Source organism: Chenopodium quinoa, unplaced genomic scaffold (assembly GCF_001683475.1).
Source record: "Chenopodium quinoa cultivar QQ74 unplaced genomic scaffold, ASM168347v1, whole genome shotgun sequence".
Taxonomy (NCBI): domain Eukaryota; kingdom Viridiplantae; phylum Streptophyta; class Magnoliopsida; order Caryophyllales; family Amaranthaceae; genus Chenopodium; species Chenopodium quinoa.
The window spans coordinates 1318893-1346797 of record NW_018745080.1 but is presented as its reverse complement, the minus strand read 5'-3'; the positions used below and the strand labels follow the sequence as shown (position 1 = coordinate 1346797).

The 27905-nt window shown below is 32.0% G+C and overlaps 1 protein-coding gene across 1 annotated transcript; it reads left to right on the top strand.

Annotated features, from left to right (window-relative positions):
* The first annotated feature begins 13197 nt into the window (after positions 1 to 13197).
* Positions 13198 to 17265, top strand: LOC110709694 (transcription factor bHLH96-like). The gene is made up of 3 exons (XM_021887917.1): positions 13198 to 14341; positions 14757 to 15284; positions 16832 to 17265. The coding sequence occupies exons 1-3, from the start codon at positions 13760 to 13762 to the stop codon at positions 16931 to 16933; spliced, it is 1212 nt and encodes a 403-aa protein (XP_021743609.1). The 5' UTR covers positions 13198 to 13759; the 3' UTR covers positions 16934 to 17265.
* Positions 17266 to 27905: the final 10640 nt, after the last annotated feature.

The window sequence follows — 27905 nt, the reverse complement described above, 5'->3', positions numbered from 1 at the left end:
CCCTTGGGGCGCGGGTTCCGAGAAAAATTTCCGAATGTTCGACATCGAGATTTTGTGACTCACTCCGTTTTTGCTAACAATCCAGCTATCTCCACTCCGTCTTCCAACACTCCTTCAGGTACCTCGTATCCTTTAGCACATTATATAAATTGTGACAAGTTTTCTGTGAATTATTGTAAGTTTCTGGCAGCTATTGTTGGTGGTCATGATCCGAAATCTTTTAAAGAGGCCATGACACATGCAGGATGGAGGAAATCTATGCAAGAGGAGATAAGAGCTTTGGAAGATAATGGTACATGGACCTTAACGCATCTTTCCCCCGGTAAACGTGCACTAGGGAGTCAATGGGTGTTTAAGACAAAATATTTGTCTAATGGTGATATTGAACGACTTAAATCTCGGCTAGTTGTTTTTGGTAATCATCAGTTGGAAGGCATAGATTATGGTGAAACATTTTCTCCAGTTGCAAAGATGACAACGGTTCGGGCCTTTCTTGCAATTACAGCATCAAAGATTTGGGAACTTCATCAAATGGATGTGCATAATGCTTTCTTGCATGGTGATCTTGATGAGGAGGTATACATGAAGTTACCTCCCGGGTTTGAAAGTGAGGATCCTACATTAGTATGCCGCTTGGACAAGTCCTTGTATGGGTTGAAGCAAGCACCGAGGTGTTGGTTTGCAAAGCTAACTGCAGCTTTAAAAGGGTATGGTTTCATTCAATCTTACTCTGATTATTCCCTTTTTACGTATACTAAAGGCACCATTCAGATTAATGTCTTAGTATATGTTGATGATCTTATAATTTCTGGTAATCATTCCGCTGCACTAGTTGGTTTCAAGGCTTATCTTAGTGATTGTTTCAAAATGAAGGATCTAGGTCCTTTGAAATATTTTTTGGGCATAGAAGTTGCTCGTAGTGCTTCAGGTTTATTTTTGTGTCAACGAAAATATACGTTAGATATCATTTCTGAAGCAGGTTTGTTAGGGGCAAAGCCGAGTGGTTTTCCCATGGAGCAAAACCATAAGCTCGGTCGTGCCACGGGTGCGTTTCTTCAGGATCCGGAGGCATATCGTAGGTTGGTTGGTCGTTTGATTTATCTAGGGGTCACTAGACCAGATCTAGCATACTCCGTACATATTTTGTCTCAGTTTATGAAAGAGCCACGCATTGAGCATTGGGAAGCAGCTCTTCGAGTCGTTCGTTATTTGAAAGGCACCCCAGGTCAAGGAATTTTGTTGAGTGCTTCTAGTGATCTTACTTTGGAAGGTTGGTGTGATGCGGATTGGGCGGCGTGTCCTCTCACCCGTCGTTCTATCACAGGTTGGTTGATATTTTTAGGTCATTCCCCTATCTCTTGGAAGACTAAAAAGCAACCAACAGTGGCGACTTCATCTTGTGATGCCGAGTACAGGTCTATGTATGCAGCTACTTGTGAGCTCAAGTGGCTTAAGGGTTTGTTGCTAAGTTTGGGTGTCCATCATCCTAAGGCAATCAAGTTATTTTGTGACAGTCAATCTGCTTTGCACATTGCAAAGAATCCGGTCTTCCATGAAAGGACCAAACATATTGAAGTAGATTGTCATTTTGTGCGGGATGCTATTATAAACGGCTTAATTTCCCCATCGTATGTTCATACAACTACTCAATTGGCCGACATCTTCACGAAGGCTCTTGGGAAGTCACAGTTTGATGGTATTTTGTCCAAGTTGGGCACTTTTGATCCTAGTGCTCCAACTTGAGGGGGGGTATTGAGGATATATTTTGGGAAGATATATTTATTTCTATCTTTTATATTGTTTCCTTATTTCTAGTAACCTAATTAAGGTAACTCTAGAGATAAGAGTTGTATATATATGTTTTACCCCAATTAATGAAAGTTAAGCCATGAGTTTATACAATTCTACATAATGGCATAACACTATTCATAAATGTTTTGTTATACTTATAAAAAGAAGATAGAGATTATTTCAAACTTTTTAAAAGGTAGAGAAAAAAAAAACCAAAAAGCTACGCTGGTAAAAAAAAATGCCACACATGTGATTTGCATGCATAAATGAGGGTATATATATATATAGTAGGGATATAATTGACATAACACTATTCATAAGTATTTGGTTAAATTTTAAAAAAGTAGGGATATACATAGTCAATTAAATATGTACAGAGTATAAATTTATACGGAGTAAATAGAATAGCATTTAGAATTGTGCAACAACATTCTTCACGTCAAGTTGAAATAATAAGGGCAACATTTTGTTTGATTTTATATGCGTGGTATTAAATGTAAAAAAATAAAAAGAAATGGATAGAGTATGTATATAGAAACAAAAAGAGAGCAAATACCAAGTTATTCATTATCTGGCCCATTACAAAAGATGAAAAGCTAAGCTGTTGTTAGAAACTTAAAAAGCCCAAAAACGGTTCAAGTAACCAAAACCAGCCCAAATTGTATAAAAAAAAGTGAAGACCAAAAGAGGAGTTAAAAACGTCTGATGACGTACCCTGATATTGGGTTAGGTCAGGTGAAGTGTATACCAGAAAGACGGTTTTGAGTTTTGACCAAACCACTGAACCAGGATCCAGGTTTCGCCGCTGTTTTTCGCCGCACCCAAACAAATTATCCGACTTCATCAATCAGACCAATGGCTTCTACTTGTCGGCCCTTTCATTGGTTCACGTGTGCGCCTGTTCCGAGTCTTGTCTTCCTACGCCAATTAGACAAAGGACCTTTCCCCATTCTAATTTTTTCCAAACGTTTTACTTTTAGTTCATTCACTAATCCTCCGTCTCATCATGATTGACACTTATTTATTTATTTTTTTTTACTGTTATTTCCGTTAATTTTTTTTTTTGGGTGTTTACAGCAGTCACAAGGACAGGGGGTAGGAATCGATCTCAGGATCTCCTGCAATCGAGAAGGAAGCTCTAATCACTTGAGCTATCCCTCACTCTCTCATTTTCGTTAATTTTTAGTTGTATTAAAGAAATTTTTGTATCTTACAAATAATACTCCTGAGATACTATAATATTTATATACTAATTAATCTTAACTACTTCGTATATAATTTTTGGTAATAACCTATTAAAGTAAATTTTATCATAAAAAAATTTGTTAAATATAATTTATTGTTAAATATGTTATAAGTTAACAATGTTTACCGACCGACAAGAAAATGAAGAATTTGTATTCCTAATGAGCAAAAATACAGATTACAATATAGCAGCCATGTTAATTATTTGAAGAGGGCGAATTGAATCAAGACATATCCTATCAATAATAATTTGGGAAGAAGTTTGCCATTTTCATTTTTTTTTTATTATTTTGATATTTTATTTGCCAAATACATCAGACTATTTGTTTAATTTAATTTCTTTGGTAGCCGTCCACTAAACAGACAAAAAGGCAAGAACCTTTTGTTTGCCGCATTCTTAAAAGTTGTGTAGATAGATTCTATAAAGATCATGAAAGTGAGTATAAATTTCATAAAATTTTAAAATTAATACATCAAATCAGCTTCTTAAATTGTTCATTACTGACTGTCAATTATGCCAATAATTCTGTTACACAATGGTGTATATGTTACTTCATATTTGGATTTTTTTTTTCAAGCTAAAAGAAACTAGCAAAATAGTAAACCATGCTAATTTTAACTAGCTAGATATTTACAATTTTGTGCAAATTTTATAGAGGGTATTAAATATTACTGGTACATAGATGTGACCTATTAATTAAGCTCAATGTTCATATATAATGTTTTGCTCACTTATTTCTTTGAAATCCAAAAATAAATTTTCTAGATCAATTATTAGTAATACGATGTTGTTATATACTTCGCACACATTTATTAGAACTGAGTCATGTAACTTTTAATTATTTCTACTAATACGTCAATATACACAGACAAAGCTTATACATGTAGAAATGTCAAACTATTTAGATTCCGTATTGTTAAGGGGAAAAAATAATAAAGGAGTATGGCTAGAGTATTCGTTTAGAAGTTTCCTTAAGGGGAAAAAAGTGAAAAATAGAGGGGAATTTAAATTACCTAAAAAGAAGAAGAAGAAGAAAAAAAAAAAAAAAAAGGAGGAGGTATTTAATGCATGGAATTATTGTCGGAATCTTATGTTCTGTTAATTGTTATCAATTCCTTACGTGCAGGGTAGGCAGTCCATAAAATTAAAGAGTTGTCAAAAAAAAAAAGTGTTTTTTGGGGTCTAATTAAACAGTTCACTACTTGTAGTATTAATGTATCATCTCTATTTGCATATTGTCGTCAAGTTTCCGTACATGCATGGGCTCAAATAATCGAGCTAAAAATCCAAATTAAAAAAATAGGTACTTTATATAATGAATTTATTCCAACGACAAGACCAATGCTAGGATTTGATTTATCAACCTATAAGTTATACAACAAGTAGAGTCTATCCTTGGTTTAAGGTTATTCACATTACTTAAGACAATTGATGGTATAGGGAGTATAATATATATACTCGTATAGTCCTATTTATGTCTTAGAGGATTTATAATCTCAATTTGATACGGTCGCAAGTAATTTACAATTTTACGTGGTTTTATGTTGGAATGGATAACAATTGTTTTACATCGGAAAAGTAATAGATAGGTGATTAATTTAAAAAGTTTGAGGGCTAGTCTTTCTATAGCCACATGATTTTATGGTAGAACCTCACTTGACTTATGCAATAGTTATCTTTATCCATTTCTTATATATGTTATTTACTTTATATAAAATTTTACTTTTTAAGTGTTTATTTGTGATCGGTGACTCTAATTAAAGAAAATTTTAAACGTCCACCAAATATTACATTAGAATTTGTTAAAGTATATCCCACCAAATAACACATGTAAGAGTCTCACATAGATAAAAGAAGAGACAGTTAAACACTTTATAAGGCTAAGGGGTTATTCCTCCTATTGCCATATGGTTTTGGGATGGAACCTCCTTTAGTCTTGTGAAGTGGACAAAGGGACCTTACATGTGAGGGGGAGTGTTGAAATATATCCCACTAAATAACACATGTAAGAGTCCCACATTGATAAAAGATTAGAGAGTTAAACACTTTATAAGCCTAAGGGGCTACTCGTCCTATTGTCATATGGATTTAGGATGAAACCTATTTTCTTAAATAACATGGTTTAAATTCATTGTGTAATGTAATACACCCTATCGTCCAAAAGGAAAATGTCTAATTAGAAGATCGGCATGCTACTTTTGCTAGCTTCGAAATTTCAACTCTAGTTATGGTGCAGCATTAAAAATTATTGGACCGTTGAGTATAAATCCAATGTAACAAGTAATCATATAATGCCTAGATCTTAAGGTAATTGAACCAAAAAGAAAAAAAGAGTCAAAGTCAATAGAACCCCAAAAGTAATGTTTAAGAATAAAACAAAACAAAAAATAAGACTAACGTATATATTATACGCATGAAATGCAAATTATAAACTAGCTTAGCTCATAAGTTTGAACCACCGTACCATGTCCAGCACTTCGAGCTATAGTAGGCTCGTGGAGTGGGCGTAGTTTGCGGTTCTGCCACATGATAATTATAATTACGCGTTGGTTTACCAATTTATTCCATTATTAATTATTTGTTTATTACGAATTGGTTGATTATTAATTAATTAATTAATTAAATCCTAGCTTGGTAGTCTATAATAATTCTCATGTTTTTCTTCATTGCTGAGTCGTTCGTGTGTCATTCATTTCTCTTCTTCTTGATTTGGTTTAGATTTGGATTAGGTCTTTTCTTGGTGAATCAATAAGACTATTGGAGGTCTACAACCCATTCGGTGTAGGGATTAATAGCTGGTAATAAAATTAAATTCATGTGCTACTTGCTAGAGAGCAAAGCATCGACGACACAATCGATCCGTTGCATCATACAATTGGTTATACATCAGAATTTGTGTACGATATTTCATAAGAATTAGTAATAATGAACAATATTGGGTAGTAATTAATTCAACACGCTAGATTTACTACATGAGAATGTACTCATGCTAAATGCATGGATGTGATATAATCTTAATTACTTATTATTGAAATTAGTAGTTTATATTGTGAGCATTGAGTTTGAAGAGATGTGGTTGGAAATGTTAAAAAGGCTCCATTAAATTTATGCGAATACAAAAGTAGTTGTAATTTGTGAAAAAGAAACATTTCAGAATTTTCTAGTTTTAAATTTTGTACAAAGCACAAAATAATATTCTTGACGATATACAATAACAAAAAAGTGTCATGGAGTACATTATAAAATACTGAGCTGCTGAAATAATATTGTTTACAACAACTTTCTTTCCACGAGTTTTGTAATATTTGTACTTTATGTATTCTAATAGTGGTCAATACACAATTACTTTTAGGTCTTAGCTTGATAATAAGAATGTGACTATATTATGTATTAGAAGATCACTTTAGAGAGGTAAGATAACTTTTTTGCATTTGAAAGGAAATATAAGTAAGTGTCAATAATTATATATATGCAAGACACGAATGACAACATGACATTACATTGAGAGAAGAGAGGTCATGCATGACATATATTGAGAGAAGGTGACACATAACAATACTGATAACTGAGTAAATCTGTAATATTTAACCCAAGCTATCTGAGCTTAGCTATATAGCATTGCCCTTTAGGAAACGAATCGTGTAAATTGTTGCATAATTGTGTTTGAACAATTAGACAAGTACGTACTCAGAAAGGAAACAAACAAAATCAAATGCATTGTACGTAATTTTGCATGACGAGCAAACAGAGGCAATAGTAGGGTAGCTAGCTCAAGAATCAAATTGGCGGATAGCGATGACAAAAAGGCTATATTGAATGAAGAATGATTAGATGTCAATTAATCCAAATTAAACAATTAATCTTTGTTGGTTTTAAGAGGAAACATCTTGATTAAAGATCTAAACACTAGGCAAGTTACACGAATTACAAGACTAAATCGCTCGTCGAATATCTTAAACACCGGAATCAAAATTTATTATGTTATAATCAAGAAGATGCTAGTTTGCCAAATTGGAATTTCTCGTGTTGCAAGAAAAAACATATGACTATTTTGGTAACATTATACCTTTTTCTTTTGATTGAAACTCACTTAATAATTAATTATATTACTTGAGAGTTGGATTATATTATTATAGTTAATAAACTATATATCATGCTCCATAATCGAAGAAGGTAGGATGGAGTCCAAGAAAGAACACTAAAGAGAATGTGTTATTGAGATTAATGAAACTTATTAGTAATTAATGTACAATGTTCTGCACAAGAATAATTTACAGTGAAATATGCTAGTTAATTATCTACGATTTGCGTACCTTAACTACCGTTAATTTAATTAGCATACTAAAATACACTATGTATTTAGATTATTCGGTTTGGTCTGAAATTTTTTCTAGATTTGTCTAAATTGTTTTCTTACACTTTTAAGGTCTGATTATAACAAAATCAAATAATAAGTAAAAAAAATGAGGGGCAAAGAATCGAACAAAGCCTTAATAAACAACAAAGGTTAAGCTGATCAAAGTTATACTACTACTCTTGTCAAAAAAAAAAAAAAAAAAAAAAAGTTAGTTGTATTTACCTTTAAGACTTTAAGTGTGTCATAATACTACAAACTTTATGACATTATAATCCTTATCAATGATACGAGTATTATTGTTGGTTCTAAAAAGGATCTTTGCTTTTCAATCCGATCTACATCAACCAATGGTTTTGAAAGATAGGCTATCACTCTCTGTTCTTAGGGGCTAGCATATACTTCGTATTTCTTTCCTTAAAAATCTTGTTTCCAATTTATTCTCTCCGTTTTAAAATAAATGCCTCAATTTGACTTTTGCATCTATTATTCACAAACACCACTTTGACGTTCATCATTATTTTATACATAAGATTTTATATAATGATGTGGATACTTGTTAGAATTGTCACATTGTATACTTTTCAAATATCATCTTTATATAATTTAAACTTATCAGTAATTAAATTATTAGTTAAATTTTTACGTTGACAAATATGTAGATTAATGTGTAATTGAACATTTATTTTGAAACAGATGGAGTATGTATGCTAGATGTACCCCATACAGAATAATTCGTTTGTATCAATGATAATCTTCCATGTATTAAAATCAAGTGAAACTTCAACGGTAAAGCTCTTATCTTTCAACTATGAGCATGAGATTGAGTGTTTGATTCTTATAACCTTTAACATAATAACCAATAATATCTTCCTGGGTGAAATCATCATAAAATTCTCAAGAAGCTGAAGGATACTAGTGGCCTGGGTTAGGGCAAATTGGTTAAGAAAAGTGAAACACAAAGTCTTAATAGTAATAGATGATTACAGAATTTGGTCACATGGATTCTCCTGCCACTGCTCATGTCAATACAACACTGATACAAAAAAAGTACTGTTAAACCAACCTGGACTTATTATATTTCTTCTTACAACATGCATCTTTCTCATATCTTAGCCTTGAATTCATAATCTGATTTTATTCATCTTTTTACTTTTCCTCTTCACTTCACCCTTTTCTTTTCCCATACATAGGAAAGCAATTCCTTAACGTATTGATATCATACTAATCCTAAAGTGATGTAATCTGATTGAGATAAAAACTAACGAGAACTTTTGCAATATTTAGCCTAAAAGTTTAGATAGATGGTTCTTTTGGGTTGTTTGAACTTTGAAGTCTGAACAAAGAGTACCTGCCAAATTGCTCATGGCTTTATCAGCTATAAGCCTTTCTTTTTAAAGACGAAGTACTACATACTCCATCTGTATTAACTCATGGACACGCGTATATTGCTCATCGTGTACTAAAATAACACAAATATATGTTAAAAAGTACTCAAGCCCTGTTCTTTTGAGTTGTTCTTCTCTGCTCTGCCCAAAAGCTCAAAAGAGCAGGGTCTCAGTATGTTTTGTATGATATTACAGAGTATGATGTAAGAACATGTGATATCGTTAATTTACTTCATATATCAGTAATTGAATAGTATGTTCATCATAAAATCGTATTTTTTTTTCACATGCATTTGAGTTCTTTTGGTGTATATCAGCAAAGCAGGTGTCAATGGCAGAATAGAACAGTTTATTTATACTAAGTAGAGCAGAACATAACAGAGCAGAGCACACCACAACAACACAAATAAACAGGGCCTAACGATGTAACATGCAAAAGAATGTGAGATTTCATAATTTAACTCTAAAATTAGATTTAATTATTTGTAAAGATGTGGTTTTTGGTAAGTTTCACTTGGATTCATGGTTTCATTGATATCAGCATCAACCTTTATTTGTCCCTATCCAATCTGATGACATTGGAAGAGTGTATGTTTTTCTTTTCTTGTTTTCCCACTTCGTATAATATTGACAGAGTTAATTATTCCAAGTTAGTGATGATATGTTAAAATAACCAAATATTCGTTTTGATATGATTATAAAGAACTAATTTAATTTATCTTTGCTAGAAGAGCTTTTTAAGCTTATGATTAATGAAAAAGTGTATAGTCTTTATTTGTATACTTTGTATATGGGGAAAGAAACAGACGAAATACAATATTGGAGATTAGAATACACAATAAAGACAGTAACAAAGATGGATGGGAAGAAAAAGATCGAGATGTCTTTTTGCGTACGAATAAAATTGAGTCCTTGCCTTTTCTTGGTTCCTCACCAGTCACCACCGGTCCTCTTTCTAATAGATTCAACACATTTGAAATACTACATATTACCATATGACTCCGCAATACTTCATCCGTTTCATAACAATCGCAATATTTTAACCGACACACATATCGATGCACCGTACAACTTTGACCATAAATATTTGTAATTATATATTCTAAAAAGTATAAAATCTTGATCTAATGAAATTATATATAAAGACTAATCTAAAAATATTACATGTCAATATATGTTTTTATAAAGTGATAAAAAATAGAGTCAAAGTAAACATATAAATAGTGCAAAAATCAAAGTGTTGCGATTATTACGAAACGGGGAAAGTATTTTGTATGGACTATTTGCAAAATACTCGTAGATTGTATTAAAACAAATACGGCCATCAAATCAGAACTACACCAATATGCATTACTTCAACAAGCTAAGTTTAGCCTAGTAAGACCTTGGCGTTGGTCCGTTGGAGGTTTGTTTAATCCCCACAAAATGGTACACTGAGATGAGGTTTATTGACCCTAATTATGTTTATTCCTTAATAAGTTTCAATTACCACTCAATTCACTTCTCAAAATGCATACTTTAGGGTCAATAATTTTTTGAGAAATTATATACCAAGGCTTTGTTCATCTTATCAAGAAAAATAGTACAGTTTTGATCTAGTTCAATTTTTGGTTAGCTATGAATATTTTTGGTATGACCTAATACAGTGATACCCCTTGTCTAATTACAACTCGGTGATTTACGTAGGAGTAGGCGAGTAGCCACGTGTTATAAACTAGAACTTTTATTGGCTTATCATCTTTTCATATTGCCGGACAAAAATACCCACGCTTGTACCTATCATCAATCTCCATTCAAACCCTGTAGAGCACCTCCAATTAATGATAAGCTAAGGTTGAAGCTAGGTTTTGATTATGAAGCCCTTAGAAGATCGACAATGAATGAGTTTTGGTACCACAAGCCCAATAATGCAAATGACTTCCATCAATTGTTGCATAAAGCTTAGTTAAAGCTGTAACATCCCTAAATCTCTCTCTACGAAAATACTAGTATAATACGTATAATTATACCGTAGAGATAGACTTAAGCGTATTACTGCCACGTGATTACGCAAGGCTTCTCAAACTTCTAATTAAAACTAGAGCTTGGCAGCAGAAATTCGAACTCTTTCTTTATAAATACTTAATAAAAATAGTTACCAATGTTATGAGTACTCAAAATAGAAACAAGGACCAACATTCCTAAATTAGGTGAAGAACATCCAGGGACTCCTAAATGCTCACTTATTGACTCCACCTGAAAATAGTCAACACTGCTTACCATTAAGGCAAACAGGGCGAACCAAAACAAATAGGAAATACGAATTAGCAAAATATGCTAAGTACGATAAGTGTAAGACAAGTAAATTCAATTTATTAGCAAACATGCTTTTAAAACTAATTCCAATAATTAATTCAATAATTCCAAACTCGATTTAAAATCAATTATCAATATACTCAAATATATTCCAATAACTCAATAATTCAATAATAGTGATTATTAAAATCAATTCTTTTCAAAAATCCAATTCCTCTCTAAGTGTGCACACCCCCCAAGCTAGTATCTTTATGTTGAAAGGCTATCCTTGAGGAAAGACTAGGTCATACAAAGTTCATAATATTCAATGAATCTGCATAGTGGGATTAATATAATATTCATGCTTGTAAAGCTTTTATAACTCAATAAATCCTCTTTAAATCAATAATTCCAATCTTTATAATAAAACACTTCAAAACCTCCTTTTTTTATTTAATTTAACATGCTTTCAAACTCAAACCTTTTAAAACATGATAAGTAATTTAATCATTCAAAACATGATAAAAATTAATATAAGGCCATAAATCATAATTCAATTCAATTTAATTAAATCATCATAAAAATTATATAAAACATGCTTATTCAATCCAATCAATTTCAAAGGTGTCTAGCCACCTAAACATACCTTTGATCCTTGCTAGCAACACAAAAAGGAACTTTAAGAACTTTGATCAAACACACCCTACAAATAAATATATAACCTTAATTACTATAAGGCTAACAAATAATCACAACAATTAAAATAAAACCCCCAACTATATGTACATGAACCTTATAAATTATTTTTCATAAGCTTGGATAAAAATCTGATTTTATTTAAATAAAAACACTCATAATAATTTTTATAAAACCCCCATAATAATTAATTAATTAAGAGAAGAAAAAGAGGTAGAAAACCAAGGAAAAAGGAGAAGAGAGGTAACGGCAAGGGGCGGCAGCTGGTGGTAGCCGGCAGTGGAGGTGGTGATTTGTGGCGGTGGTGGCGCAAGGAAACAAGAAGAAGAGAAGAGAAGAGAATTAGAGAGAAATTAGATAATTTGGTGTTAGTGTTTAGCTATGATTCAAGGGGTATTTATAGGCTAGTTCATGCAAGAATTATGGTAGGAGAATGTAGGAAGAATTATGGTAAAAAGAATTAAGGAAATTACTTGGAGAAGAGAGCTAAAGAACTATGGAAAATTTAATATTAAGGTGACTAAGAAATAATTAATTTATGGAAAGTATGTTGTCATGAAAAATAATATGGCAAATGGCTTTGCTTGGAGAATAATCAAGGATGATATAATGTTGGGTAATAAGATGATCAAATATTTAGGAGATGAAATATAAGAATTAAGGAAAAATAATAGATTTAGTGGAAATAATTAAAATACAAATTACCAAAATGAATCACCCCAAAATCCACCAAGATGGCCGAAAATTTTGAGCTTCCATAGCTCAAATTTCCGGACCCCTTATGTAGAATTTAGGAAATTATTTTGCTAGATTTAAGGGATTAAAAATGATTGTATAAATAATATATATTGTATAAAATAATTAATTAAGAGAATACCAATTATTCATTAAATAAATTAACTAAGAAAAATCAGATTTTCCATGCTAGAAAAATCCAAAATTATTAGCCAATCATTAGAAATTTTCAGACCTCTTAATTAAATAATTAAAATATAATTTTGCTTAATTAAAATATCCGAAATATATATAAATAACCCGGTTTTTAGAATAAAACAAATGGATGATAAATCTTATCCGAAATCCAAAAATAATAATTAAGTTTTAAAATACATCTGGGGCCAAAATTCAAATAGTAAAATAAATTACTAAAATACCCTTTTTAAAAAATAATAATTAATTAGAAAATACGTTTAAAAAATATGGGTATTACAAAAGTTGTCTTAAATTACCACTTATTACGAATAGATGAAAGACAAAAATAGGAAAAATAACCCATAATCCTAAAACCAGTTGGTAATAGGAGAAATATTCCACTTAAATCATAGACTTGTTATCGTTCCTCATGTTTTATTATGAAACAAATTAACATACTTACACCTAATAATGTGATGTATACCAATATTTAACTTTTATTTATGCGCAACACAGGCAACTTCCACGAACTACGGGTAACTTCCTTACAAACTCGACACACTGAATGAAATCAAATCACTCACATAATAAACACACAAAAGTCACATATAGACACATATAGCTAATAGCCTAATAAGTTGATTAATTCTCTCCAAAGTAGACCCCCTTTAAAACTCCCTCAAACTTATAATTACTCCACTTACACAATCATCAATTCATACAAATCCTTGTAAAATTGCGCACCTCCTCATTTTCCCCCACCTCGCTCTCTCACTCTGAAAAAGCCTCACGTGCAAGAAGGCATAGCCTGTAGTTTTAAACAAACTCTGTATTCCTGATTACTCTCACAGTAGTACTGTATCTCTTGGAACCTTCAACCATATATTTTCACCTTTTCTTAGTTTTCTGTGTTTTTATTTTTCTATTTTTATGACACTCTTGCTTACTCCGTATATAATAAAGCTGCCTACCCTCAATAAAGCTACTCTCCTCCTCTCTTTTTCTTCCTGTCATTTTTTTGCCTCCTTCAACTTCTCTTTTTTTTATTATCTCTCTTAATCATCATTATAATCACCTAATTAGTAGTTTATACTAATTATGGCATTAGAAGCTGTGGTGTTCTCTCAAGACCCACTAATTAATAATCCTTGTTCTACTACTACTAATACTAATAATTTTGGTATCAACTTTGAGTTTTCCAATAATTATTTTTATCATCACCCCTCTAAGTTTTTGGAAGATAGTTTTAAACTACCTTTAAATGTTGGTTTATTGGATCTCGTCAATAATAATAATAATAATAATGTTTACGACTTCAATGGTAACATAAATATTACTACCTCTGATTTTATCATACAAAATAATGTCCTTCAATGGCAACAACATCATCAACAACAACAACAACAACAACATCAACAGCAGTATGTTACTACTGCTGGCTATTCTTCGCCGGAAGATAATTTGTGTCTATCTGGCGAAGCCCCGCTGCCGTCTACAGCTGCCGAAACCCCTGAAAGTGGTGGGGTTCGGAGGAAGAGACGGCGGCGGAGTTGTAAAAACAAAGAGGAAGTGGAACACCAAAGGATGACTCACATTGCTGTGGAGCGAAATCGCCGAAAACAGATGAATGAGTATCTTGCTGTTATTAGGTCCTTGATGCCTCCTTCCTATGTTCAAAGGGTATGTATGTTTATTAATTTTAGTTTATCTTTTTTTTTTTTTTTTTTAATTTTTTTTGATCGCATATTGATTATGCATATTACTCTGTATTATACTCCCTTTGTTTCGAAATGAGTTTAACATTTCATTTTCGATGACTAGTTAAATGGAAATTAATTTCTTTCTACTCTTATGCCTCTATAATTGCTTTTATAAAAAAGTTTTTAAATAAAAAGAACAAATAGAAACAGAGCGAGTATGTTTTATATGGATAATGTAGATTCATGATTATTTTTGTGTGCGCAAAAGTTTCTTTTGATTTATAATGTAAACAATGTTTTGTTATAAGAGTAATAATGCAATGCAAATTAGATATTGTGGCATATTAAATGTAAAGTAACACTTTGATCTAAAAGAAATGGTTAAATTTTTTCAGGGAGATCAAGCATCAATAGTAGGAGGAGCAATAAACTATGTGAAAGAGCTAGAGCAACTATTACAGTCAATGGAGGCACAAAAGACATCAAACAAACAACCCCGCCGCCACGACCACCACCAAAATCCAACGTCACCACCGCCACATGGCGGTGGTGGTGACGACAAAAACAAAAATGTTGCTAGTCATCATGATGAGTTGGATTCTTGTACAGAATCAACACCATTTGCTGACTTCTTCAGCTTCCCACAATACTCAACTAGGTCAAAGCCTAGCTCGTCCGGGTCAGGTTCCGGTTCCGGTTCAGGTTCAGGAAGCAGTAGCAACACAGTGAGTCGTAGCAACTCGGGTGTGGGTGACATAGAGGTGACAATGGTGGAAAGCCATGCAAACGTGAAGATATTGGCAAAGAAAGAAGCAAAGCAACTAGTGAAAATAATTGCAGGATTTCAGGGTCTTCGGTTAAACGTTCTTCATCTTAACGTCACTACTATTGACTCTTTCGTCCTTTACTCTTTAAGCCTCAAGGTTTGTTTCTTTTTTCCTTCTATTATTTGCTTAGCTTACTTGTTTTTGATTCGTTGTGCTTTCTTCGTTGCTTTTTGTTGTTCCTGTTTTGACTGTATTTATTGTTTTGTGAAATGATTCGGAAAAAGAAATTGTTTTACTCTGTTTTAAAATAAATGTCATAATTTGTCTAAGCAAAACTCTGACCAATACTCCGTAATATCTTTAATATGGAGTATTAATAATTATAAATGGTAAATAGTTGCCCCCTACATCTCTACGTTACATGTTTTTTCTGTTTTAACGATGATTTTCTCACAAAAATATGAATTAAAAACAATGAATTGTAATATATCTTACTATGGTAGGCATTCTTTTTTATTAAACATAATACTTATTAGAGAGTATAAAGGAAGTAAGGTTTAGTATTTAAGTGATCGGATTTAGTACTTGTTAACTTAAAATTTCATTTTGTCCTTATCATGTCTCACCGCGTAATATTATTTCAATGGAGCTTTTCTACCTATTTTAATAATATGCCTATGCCTTTACTTAAATTAAGCTATGGTTAGAACCATGACAAAAAAAATATCATTTTTTTTTTCTTTCTATAAATTATGTTAATTCTAAATTATTACCTCGTAGAACAAGGCCAATGTATCAATGAGAATTATGAGATGTATTTCGGATTAAAAATATATACGGAGTATACACATATAGAGAGAAAGAGACAAGGAAAAGACCTTAGAGATGTTGAACAACTCATTCATCTAACAACACGTACTCTTAATAGAAGTACTACGTAGCTTGGAGAGTACTAATTAAATTAGGGGTCGTATAAAAATTAGGTAGAAAATAAAATAGTGTAATTCCGCATTTATCGGTTATGATGGTTAAATTATTCGAAATAACACAAGACATGTTCACTAGCCAAATCTATACGACAAAAAAATAACAATGTACTTAGGGGACCGTCGCATGTTTGTTATTTATTTGCTCAATTATCTCATAGGAGTACCTATTATTTCATGAGATGTGTATTTTCCTTTATTTAGTACGAAGTAAGATTTTACCAAGTTACGACATATTGATTCCGAGGGAATTTTTAGCTGTACTTGCGATGGGTGTGGTTAGGTTCACCACGAGTCATGCATTTGTGTCCCTTTGCATGTTAGGGAAAATCACTAGTTCGTTGTTAGCTACTTCGCCTGCTTGATGGTTTACTTGACTAGCTGGTTGTATTAGTGGCTTTGGCCTTTGATTGAAGATTTTGCCTAACTTGCATGGCAAATGAGCCCAAAGTTGGTGCTTGTACGACTTTTGTCTAATGTCTATAGTCTTCAAAATCACCATCGCTTTTAGCCATATTTAGCCAACTCTGCTTCCTAGAGCCACTAAAGTACCAAACCCAACACAACCATTACCTTATTAAGCTTTGTTGATGTCTTCTTAAATTCCATGATCAATTTATAAAGGTTATATTTTCCATTGTGCATAATTTTGTTTCATGATTTTCTCAATTTTCATTTTTAAATTAAAGTTGAATAAATTTCCCTTTTTGTAAATAGGTCGAGGAAGGATGCCAATTGAATTCAGTTGATGATATCGCGGCGGCTGCTAATCATATTCTTGGTCAAATTAAAGAGGAAGCTGTAGATCGGTCACTTTAATAAAAAAAAATTTATGCAAATCAGTCACATTAATATGATAATGCATATAATTTAAGCTTGTAATAATCTGTATTAGTAGCGCTAATGACAGGCTAGGTAAGGGGGTTTTCAATTATTTAAAATCGTTGCCCCTTTATATTATCCACAATATTTTTTTCTATCAATAGCTCACTTTTTTCGCCGTATCTCAATCTTTTTACTGTAATACTGTTAAATTACCCCTTTTCCATAGTGGGGTAAAGCTTGATTTCGGAAGGGCTTTTTTTTTTTTTTTTGCATTATTGTTACTCCATCTGTTCCTTATTGCCCATTTAACTTTTTAACATTTTCAAGACGTGTCTTTAAATGTATATACTCCATTCGTGTTTTAATAAGTGTTACACTTACTAATCCGGTCGTATTTTAATAATTGTTGCACTTCCTTTTTTGGCAAAAACCTACATTTAAATATTATATATCTCTCATCTTATGATCCCCACCTAAACTCATTACTACTTTTTTTTTTAATATATCTTTCATCTCACATTCATTATTTTTCAATAAACTATTAATCCCACTATCTTTCTTTTATAATTTTTTAATACTCCAACTATCCCACTTACCTCTTATTTTATTTAAGTCAATTAAATTGCCTAAAACTATGTGCTGGTCAAACTGTAACATTTATTAAAACACGGAGAGAGTATCTCTATTTTTATAAGCGTAAAAATTATAAAAATTTAATATGAATAAACTATACAATAAAACGATTCTAACAAAATCCATATGAATATATTATCACTTATACATTAACAAGTATTCATTGTCAAAGTTTTAAAAGTTTGACCCATATTTTTGCAATAGGGCAAAAATTAAGGGACGGAAGTTCCCTCTTTATTTATTTTTATAACTTCGTAATTTCGTATTAATTTTACATAGTAGTTTATTTTACCATGTTGTATGAGTTTATGTACAAATCACATTTTTCATATTGAATTCTTTTCGTTATCTATAGGTAGAGAAATGTAGTTATTAAAATCTAGCTTGTTGAGTCGTGTTAATTTTTTTTTTATAATATCAAACTTTTAATTAAAAATTACAGATGAGAGTACACATGTGTAAACAAACTCATGCATCAATGCACAAGTTTAACCATAGATATATACTATAATGTATAAATAAATAAATAAATAAATAAATAAATGAACATTTTATTTTTATGTACTTCGTTAAAAATATACGATCAAAATTAATAGGAGTACATAAATAGTGGTAGTTAAAGTCAAATTATTGCATGTATTCAGAAACACTAGAAGGTGTATTTGATATTTCTACCAAAAAAAAATCTAGAAATACTTGCAATGTTTTTGAAAAAACAAAATGCTAAACTTCTAAAGGTTCAGGAGTTTTTGTGTCAATTGTCCAATCACAAAAATATTAACTCAATTTTCAGGGCCAAAAATATTCTGCAGTTCATTCAGGTTTATTTGTCTCCATGTCTTTACCTGCTTGTAAGTATCTACAAAGATACAGTTTAGTTTACATGTTAACAATGTCACAGATAGTACTTGAACAGTTATATAATCCATCAAATAAAATTGCAATCGAAGTCACTTCCAATTATTGGACTTGTTAATAGTGTTTATAAGTTTGTCTATAGGAACAAACAATTGACAATGTTGCTTTCACACCTTGAGCTTTACTTGACAATTTCAGCTAGTATAACTCAGAGATCAACAGGAAAGATCGATTTTTTGAGTGAAAGAGAATCGCAACAGATATTATGAGATGGATGACCCTTAAATAATATTATCGAAATTTTTAATTAATTAATCTAGTTGGCATGTACAAAAAAGACTTTATATATATTAGCCATAAACCTTGGCTTTTCCTACAAGTTTTGAGTATCATTCTACTCTCATAGCGTTTGGAATTAACAAGTCCAATAATTGTCAAGATTAATCTAAAATTAGGGGTTGGACCCATTGAGATTTTATGCTATAACAGAAAAGGGTTCATCTTTGGCCCGACAGTGCGGCTCTTTGTAACATGCATGAATTTCACGTCAACATAATTGAAAAAGAATTTGACTAAGACATGTTTAGAATATTACTGTGGGACAATTAATTAATTTGACGACTGTTGATTAACACTAACACAGTTTTGTTGTGAAATACGGAGAAATATGAGATATTGAGAGAGAACTAATGTGTATATCTTTATTCCATATGATGGGGGTATATATACATACAATATAATTAGGGTTTGCTTGGATAACCCTAAATCTAGAATATTCAGGATGATACAAGCTAAAAGGATAATAGGCATCCACCTAATATTTCATAACACTCCCCTTGGATGTCTATTATTGAAAATTGTGTCTCATTAAAACCTTAATAGGAAAAACCCTATGGGATAAAAACCTAATTAAGGAAAAGAGTACAACATTCTTCGTAATACGCTCGAGATGCTGCCTCATTAAAAACCTTACCAGGAAAACCCAATGTGGGACAAAACCATGGTCAAGGAAAAAAGAGTAAAGCGAGTATTTTCTCCCCCTGATGAATACATAACTTGAGATCTTCTAGTGTCACAACAATAAATCCAATATGGTTGGATATCTTCTCATATTTAGTAAAATATCATTCGTTGAACTTCGATCCTCCTAAATTGAATTTGCACCTTCAAATCTCCAGGTCTTCACGTGAACATGTGAAGTGTCTTCATTTCATCATATATGTGTTTATCTCTAATATCATTAATTTCAAATCTCTGTTTAATAGTTGATTTAAAAGTTAAACTTATGCGGTTACGCCTTCTTCAAGAGGTCGTTAATAATAAAAACCGATGATCATTATTTAATAAAACATTCCTTAATAATTATATGGCAACATATGATATTATTAATGTTGCTCTTCAATCTCGTATGAATTAATAATATAACACGTAATTATATTCATTGATCATGGTTCTTCTGGATCATATTAAAACAGTTCACATATAAGTATTCTGTTGATATTCTTTAGTATTTTCATAATTGACATGATAGCTCTCTTGCAAATACAAATAGTAAATCTCACTAACTTTCATATGCTCAAACTTCAGGTTGAGATGTCAATGATGTAGTCACATACACTTTTCAAGAGTTTGATATATAATAATTGCAATATTCAAGATATAAACTTTGTAGGGCTGGATATTTAAATACATCGTATATAAGAATTTCAGGAACTCTTCTTACATGATTCATAACATGTCATTAAATCGGTTTCATCAATAATTTCATCACAATTATAAGTCCATCCGAATATAAATATCTCTTTCTAATTTTCCATTAAAGTTGTACATATGTCTTACTATACTTTGAATGAACATTCATATACACCACAATTATTGTATAGAAACTAATGCATGCAATATGAGATATAAACATATTAAACAAAATATATAATGAGTAATGCATCTAACAACTTCTGACATATGCAATGAATAATCCATTAACCTATGACTCACACATGCATATGAACTTACATAGGACTCAAAATAATGCAAGACTTTGTACAGTGTGGATTTAAAAATCCGTATTTCATTGGACTTCTGGTCCATGATAAAATTTTAATTATTATCATTATGTCGACATTAAAATGGACATATATATTTCAGATCCCTTATTCACTAGTCCATTCTATAATGCATATGCATATTATTTATCAATTCCATAGTATACCGGTATTATAAGATTCAGCAAGATACAATTTCGCATGCTAATTTACTATGATATCTGAATACATCTCCAATTGGTACCATTATAACCTTTTTCATATCATAGGCCATCTATTATAATTCTCAGATATCTATATATACCACTTTTATCTGCGGTATTTCATACATTATGGTATTAATATCAACTGCACTATCTTGCCATATATCACATATATTGGAACCGATCTTACAATCTACACTTCAGGTGTAGTGATTCAAAGAAAATTTGGCAAGATTTTTTCTTAATGTATGCACATAATATCATTATCATTATGAGCAAAATGTATCTCTCTATGCCTCTGGTTGGGTCATAACGGTATATAAATCAAATCATAAATGTGCAACATATCTTGATACAAAAGTTGGCATGTAACTTTACAAAGTATCATTATAGGGATCAACTAATTATAAACTTATAATTTTGCCAACTTCCTCCAATTCTTCTCCCCCCAAAGTTGGTAAAATATCTCAAATATTGGGGCAATTGTTCACCATCTTAGAATATAATTTCATGTGCAATAAATTTCATCTCACATGATAATCATATTCAACAAATTTCATCTCGCAAGAAAATAATAATATTCAACAATTTTCACCTCTTTAGGAGAATAATGTAATTTCTATCTCTTCTGGAGATCAATCTTAATAGGGAGTCATGATTTATGCAGTTGTCTATTTTCTTATTCTGTTTTGTATGTGCTGACATAAAATAGCCCCAGTCAAGAGATTAATTTACTATTAAATCTCTTGTATGAAAAGCCACCGATCTTCTAATCCTCCAAATACTTTAAAAATGAATTTCTAGTTACTCAAAATCTCTACACATACAAGTTATTTTAGTGAGCTTATGGCCACTTATTACTTGTTCACATGCAAAAGCATATAATAATCTCTTGAAATTTCTTCAAAACAAACTATTAAATCATAATCTAACTATAGCACAATCTCAACGTTGTGTCTTGCCATTCAATTCATTTCATAATATCTAGTATGAGAGAGCGTCGGCGCATTATATCTTTCATATCAAGTGAAAGTTAAAGTTTTCATGACGGGTTATTAATTATTAAACCCGGATGGCCTAATTTAATTATCACATCCAATCACTTCTCTAAATTTGAACCCTCTGGTCAGTTTTTCAACACTAGTGATCACTTTATTAAACTTACTTTATGCATGACCATGAATATGATGTGATATTTGAAGACCAACATGTGTTTATTTATACCATTGGCAAGACAATCAACTAATATTTTATCCAATACCTAATCATACTCTGCTGGAGTTTTGACTATAATCTTGATACATGTTAATCTTGTTGGATATTTCATACTCTTCTGGAGTCTTTTATGTAATCATGATACATATGAACTGTACTAAAAGTAATTTCTTCTAGAAATGTAACAGGATCTATCACTTCCTCAAATTTGTCATTGTCAATAGTGGTTCCTTTCCTTTTCGAAGACACTTAATTATCTTTAGAACCTATTAATCTATCACGCTTCAGGCGTGCTATAGGTTGATCAGCAATTGATGTTGTCCATCTAGGACATCAATTTTAAATTGGAGCATTTACAACTAGTATATGATCAATGACATTTATCTATATCCATCTTCAGGATGGTATCATTTCAAAATATTTAATTAACATGTGGCCACTTCTATGAAATAAATCGTTAATATTTAAGTTAATGTATGTAACGAACTGACCATCAATATATTTTATTATTTATGTGCAAGGATTACATAAAATAATGGAATAAATACAATCTCCCTCTAATCCTTGCATGTGGGGCATGAAATGAATCCAATAACCTTTAAATGTCTTCTACCTTTTAAAGCATAAATTCTTTTAGCAATGCATGTATCAAGCATAATAAAATTATTTTTATATACTCTTACTCGTAATTCTTGCCCAATTATATTAATCTCTTATAGTATGGGCATAAAGGTGTGCATCGTGCCGTGCCGTGCCGCCGCGGGCCATGCCTGTCGGACCACGGTCTCCGGCGGGCCGTGCCGTGCCGGAGTAGGCGTGCCGTGTCGTGCCGCCCAAAGTTGCAGGCCAGCCCACGACACGACACGGCCCACGTGCCAGGCGGGCTCGTGTCGTGCTGGCGTGCGTACTGGCCTGGTGGGCTGGCACGCTGCTGACCTGGCGAGCTGGCCTGGTGGGCTGCTGCCTTTCCTTCTTCTTCTTCTTTTTTTTTTTGTTTTTATTATTTATTTATTAATAATTTATAACTTATAATATTATATTATTTTTTTTCTAAAATAAATTAAGTTTAATATTTATGTTTTATTATTTTTTATATTTAATATTTAAAATTTATATATTTAGTTTATACTATTACTTTATAGTATAATGTTTATAATTTATTACATTTATTTTTGTATTATTAATTATTAATTAATATAATTTTATTTTTGTTATATTAATTTAAATATTATAACTTAACGGAAAAAAGACAAATTGGACTTTGGATGTGAATAATGCATACTTCATATTATTATTACTTGAAAAAATTGTACAATGATAATAATGATAAAAATCGTACAAGGGTATTAAACAAAAATTGGATAATGATAAAAATCGTAAAATGATAATATTGATAATGATAAAAATCGTACAATATACAAAAATTGTCTATTCTTCTTCTTCTTCTTCTTCTTCTTCTTCTTCTTCTTCTTCTTCTTCTTCTAAAGCGTCTTCGTCTTCATCTTCGTCTTCGGCTTCAAGGTCATCGGCTAGTTGCATAGATTGGGAACTAGCCGAACCCGAACGGTCGGAAGCGGAGGTTCCTTCATCGTTGTCGTTGTCGTCGTAAGAACGGTCTTGTGAGCGATTTTCCGCATCCAACCAATCTTTGAAACACACGCACATTTCAAGTGTTTCGGATTTTAGACTTGTTCTTCTATCGTCTAAAACCCTCCCGAATGCGCTGAAAGCTCGTTCGGAGGCAACAGAGGAGACTTGGATACCAAGAATGTCTCGTGCCATTGCCGCCAAAGTTGGATGCTTCGTGCTTTGTTGTTTCCACCATGCAAGGAGGTCGAGGCTGTTTATCTCATCGTCGTCCATGCTCTTGCTGAAGTCGTAACTCAGGTACATTTGCAACTCCGAGACATCGCTTTGCGTTCTCCTTATTGGTGAATCACTTGAAAACCTTGAAATCAAGTTAGTAGCTTGTGAAAATAAATGTTTGGCCTTCTTACTTACGTTTTTGGATGGTTGGGAAGGCCCTGAGCGAGGAACGGTGTCATATTTAGCTTCATAGACTCTATATAAAGCAAAAAACTGATCATTCACATTACTCTTATACGTTTCTACATTATCGTCAAGAAGCATGCATTGAAAATAAATGTCAACTAACATAAATGTATTTTCATACTTTTGCCTAGGATCTAATATGGAAGCAAAAATATAAATCAAAGGAATTTCAGTATAATATTTACGCCACTTTGTTTCCATTGCTGGAAGATACTGATCATAATCACTTTGGTTACGATGATCAGCGAAAAGTTGGGCGAGTAAACATGCATTTGAAAGAAAGTTTTGAGCATAAGGATTATAAATAGAAGAAAAACAATACGTCATGTTATATAATAACTGTAAAAATTGCATATATCGTTCACATCTATCCCAATCATCCTCATATAGAGCATTGTTTGGAAATTTTTGGTTGTAAAAAATTGTCAACGGATTCTTGTACTCAATTGCGTTGGTTAACATGTCATAGGTGGAATTCCACCTAATTGGGCAATCGGTTTTGATTTTTATTGCCCTTATCTTTTGTTGTCTTAGAAAACTCTTCCATTCTTGGTATCTCATGTTTGAGCTATTAATAGACATAATAGCTTCTCTAATTTTGTTATAGTATGGACCCATTGCTCTAAGTCCATCCTGTACACACAAGTTAAGAACATGGCAAACACATCTAGTATGAAGTGCATCACCATCTAATATTACATCGGTCAAGTTTTGTTTGACATAATTAGCAGTATATGTCATTGCGGTTGCATTGTCAAATGTCATAGACATGATTTTATCTCGAAGGTTGTATTTATTTATTGCTTCCATTAAATGGTGAGCAATTTTAATACCGGTGTGGGGGTATTCCAGCATTTTGAAATGGATTATTCGTTTTTGTAACAACCATTGATCATCTACCCAATGGCAAGTCACACATAAATAGTGATATTTATAACCACTATCCCAAGAATCGGCAGTCAAAGACACTCTACAGTTAAGGTTACTCAATTCGTCTTGTAACCGCATTTTGTACTCTAGGAAGTTTTTCATGGCTGCGGAACGAACGGTTTTCCTAGAGATTCTTTTATGTTGGGGTTGTAATGCTTTGTTAATGTAAGTGTTAAATGGGTCACTTTCGGAGAAAAGAAAAGGTTGTTCGACGTGTACTATCATTTTCCCTAGTTCATCCCTATCCCTCTCATAGTTATAGGTAAAGCCGTGTGGATGGAATTGGGAAATTTTTGGCTGGGTTGGATCACTAGCTGGTTTTGCACAACTTCTCATGTGTCTACTTAAGTGTCCCGTCCCCGATTTGGATTTTGCCGAGAATGGATGACCACATGTTTTACATTTTGCTCTTGTTTGGTCTCTACTTAGGAGGAAATAACGTCATACCTCACTTTTGCGGCTTTTGATATGTACCATCTCACTTTCGGTTAACCATTCCTCATGTGTGTTTGGGAATTGGGTGTTTGTAGAGTCGGGGATTTGTTGGTTAGTAGTAGAACCGGAGGCATTTAGGGTTTGTTGGCTACCTTGGCTAGAATAAAAATTTTGTGGGTCAAAGTAATTTGGTGGGAATTGACCGAATTGTGGAAATTGGTTTTGTGGTGGAAATTGGTTTGGTGGTGGAAATCCGGGTATATTGTAGGGTTGAAAACCGGAAGTACCATCATGCCTAAATTGTTCAAAGCCTAGGGGGACGTTACCGGGGTCATTGGTTGGAATGGCCGGACTCGGAATTTGGGGGCTCGTTGGATTAGGTGATTCCCTATAACTACTACCACGGACAAGTCGGGATTTCCCCTTCCCCATAGTTGATGATGGGTTGTTTGATGCCATAATTAACAATAATAATTTTAATTATAACTAAATAACAATAATAATAATTAATAACAATAATTTTAACAATAATAATAGCAATAATAATAATTAATAACAACAATTATAACAATAACAATAACAACAATAATAATTAATAACAATAATTGTAATAATAACAATAACAACAATAATAATTAATTAATAACAAGAATTTTAACAATAATAATAACAATAATAATAATTAATAACAACAAATATAATAATAACAATAATAATAATTACTAACAATAATTGTAATAATAACAATAACAGCAATAATAAATTAAAGATTAGTTTAGATCTTACAACCGTGTTTCAACGCTTTCCACTAATTATGATTACGAACTTTTAATTTTTTTTCGATATTAAGAAATAATATTTAGAGAATTTAAGATAATTATTAGAGAATATAAGAGATTAAGGCTTATTAGAGAATATAAGAGATTAAGAGAGGAAGATTGTGAATTTGTGATTTGGGAAGTGAATGGAATTGGGTATTTATAGGGAATTTGGGAAAGATTTTGGGAAAAATATGGCCGTTAATTGCTGTTGGCCAACGACATTATAGCCGTTTTATTGCCGTTGGCACGCGGGCCGTGCCTGCGGGCCAGCACGACGGGCCAAGGGCGGGCTCGTGCCAGATTTTTGTATTCGCTGTCCGTGCACAGCCCACGGCACGCCCGGCGACCACCGTGCCAGGTGGTGGGCCGTGCCGTGCCGCACGCGGGCCAGCCTGGCCCGTGCCCACCTTTATATGGGCATAATAAATATATTTTTCAAGCTAGTTGCTCACAATGTTATGTCTAATTTCTTAAACTCATAAACATTATTTCTCGGTCAAATAGTTGATATATAATCATGTTTGCAATTCTAATTGAACTTTTCAATAATTTTAATAACATGCCCCTTTCCAATCATACAAATTCTCATTCACTTCTGGGAGTGAGTAAATCTAGTAATTTATAAATCATTAATTTTGACCCAGAGTTCGATATACTATTCAAAAACTTTTGTATATTCTTTCTCATGACACTGTATTTATAAAATCACATTAGTATTGTGAAACTAACAGAATTTCTAAGTCACATATGTATCTTCATATTATTTTTTGAGGGTTTTTAAACCTTCATAAATTTAAGGAAATTCAGGTTCATATGTATGAGTATTTCATGTTCAACTTATTCATCATTCCTATAATCCAACTTAATGTAGGCATATAATGTCATGTATAATTGAAATCAATCACACATCACTCAATAATTTCAATGTTGAAAGTGGCAGTATGTTTTATAATAGGTTGCACTTATAAGGTTACTGACAATATGACCATATATAGTACATACCAAATTAATGTCAATTACAATGCATGTACATGAGTTAGCTCAAAGTACTAAAAGAACAATATTTGAAACTTCAAGTCCCAGAAATGGAGAGAGCTGAGATATGTAATTATAGTGATTAGATTGCAAGTTACTAGTATGACACTATATGTCTGGATCGATCATTTCGTAAATATCTTATATATTTCATGTAATAGTCATTATTGTCATCACAAACTACTGTTCATCAATCAAATCCTTTCCCATCTAATTAACAAAATAAAAGAATTTCAACATTGCAGGTGGAAAAACAAGATAGATTGTGATTAACATAATTTGAGGTCAACTAGAAAAATAAAGAGTGTTGGCATTTAGTCAAATATCATAAGCTTGTGAAAGGGAATCAGAATCATATATATTTAGTTGATGCATATGCATTATTAAAGCTAGCATAATATAAACATGTAATTGTTGAACCCACAAATCACAATTTAAACAAGTATATAGTGTTATTTTAGTGACCATGCATAAATTAAGTCGATATTCATATAACATGTATATATAATTCACAAAAGTAATATGAAGTATGTTAGTATTTGATGCAAATTAATATGAAGTATGTTATGCAAATTAATAAGAGATAATTTTCTATAGTCTGTTATTGTTTCTTTGTATTTGATCCAGTATATACACAATGTCATCAAGTAAAACATTGGGCCGCAAGACAAGTAAGGACAACTAGGAAAATCAAACATTATGATTTTCTAAGACGAAACTCATGTCAATAAGATTTCTTTCA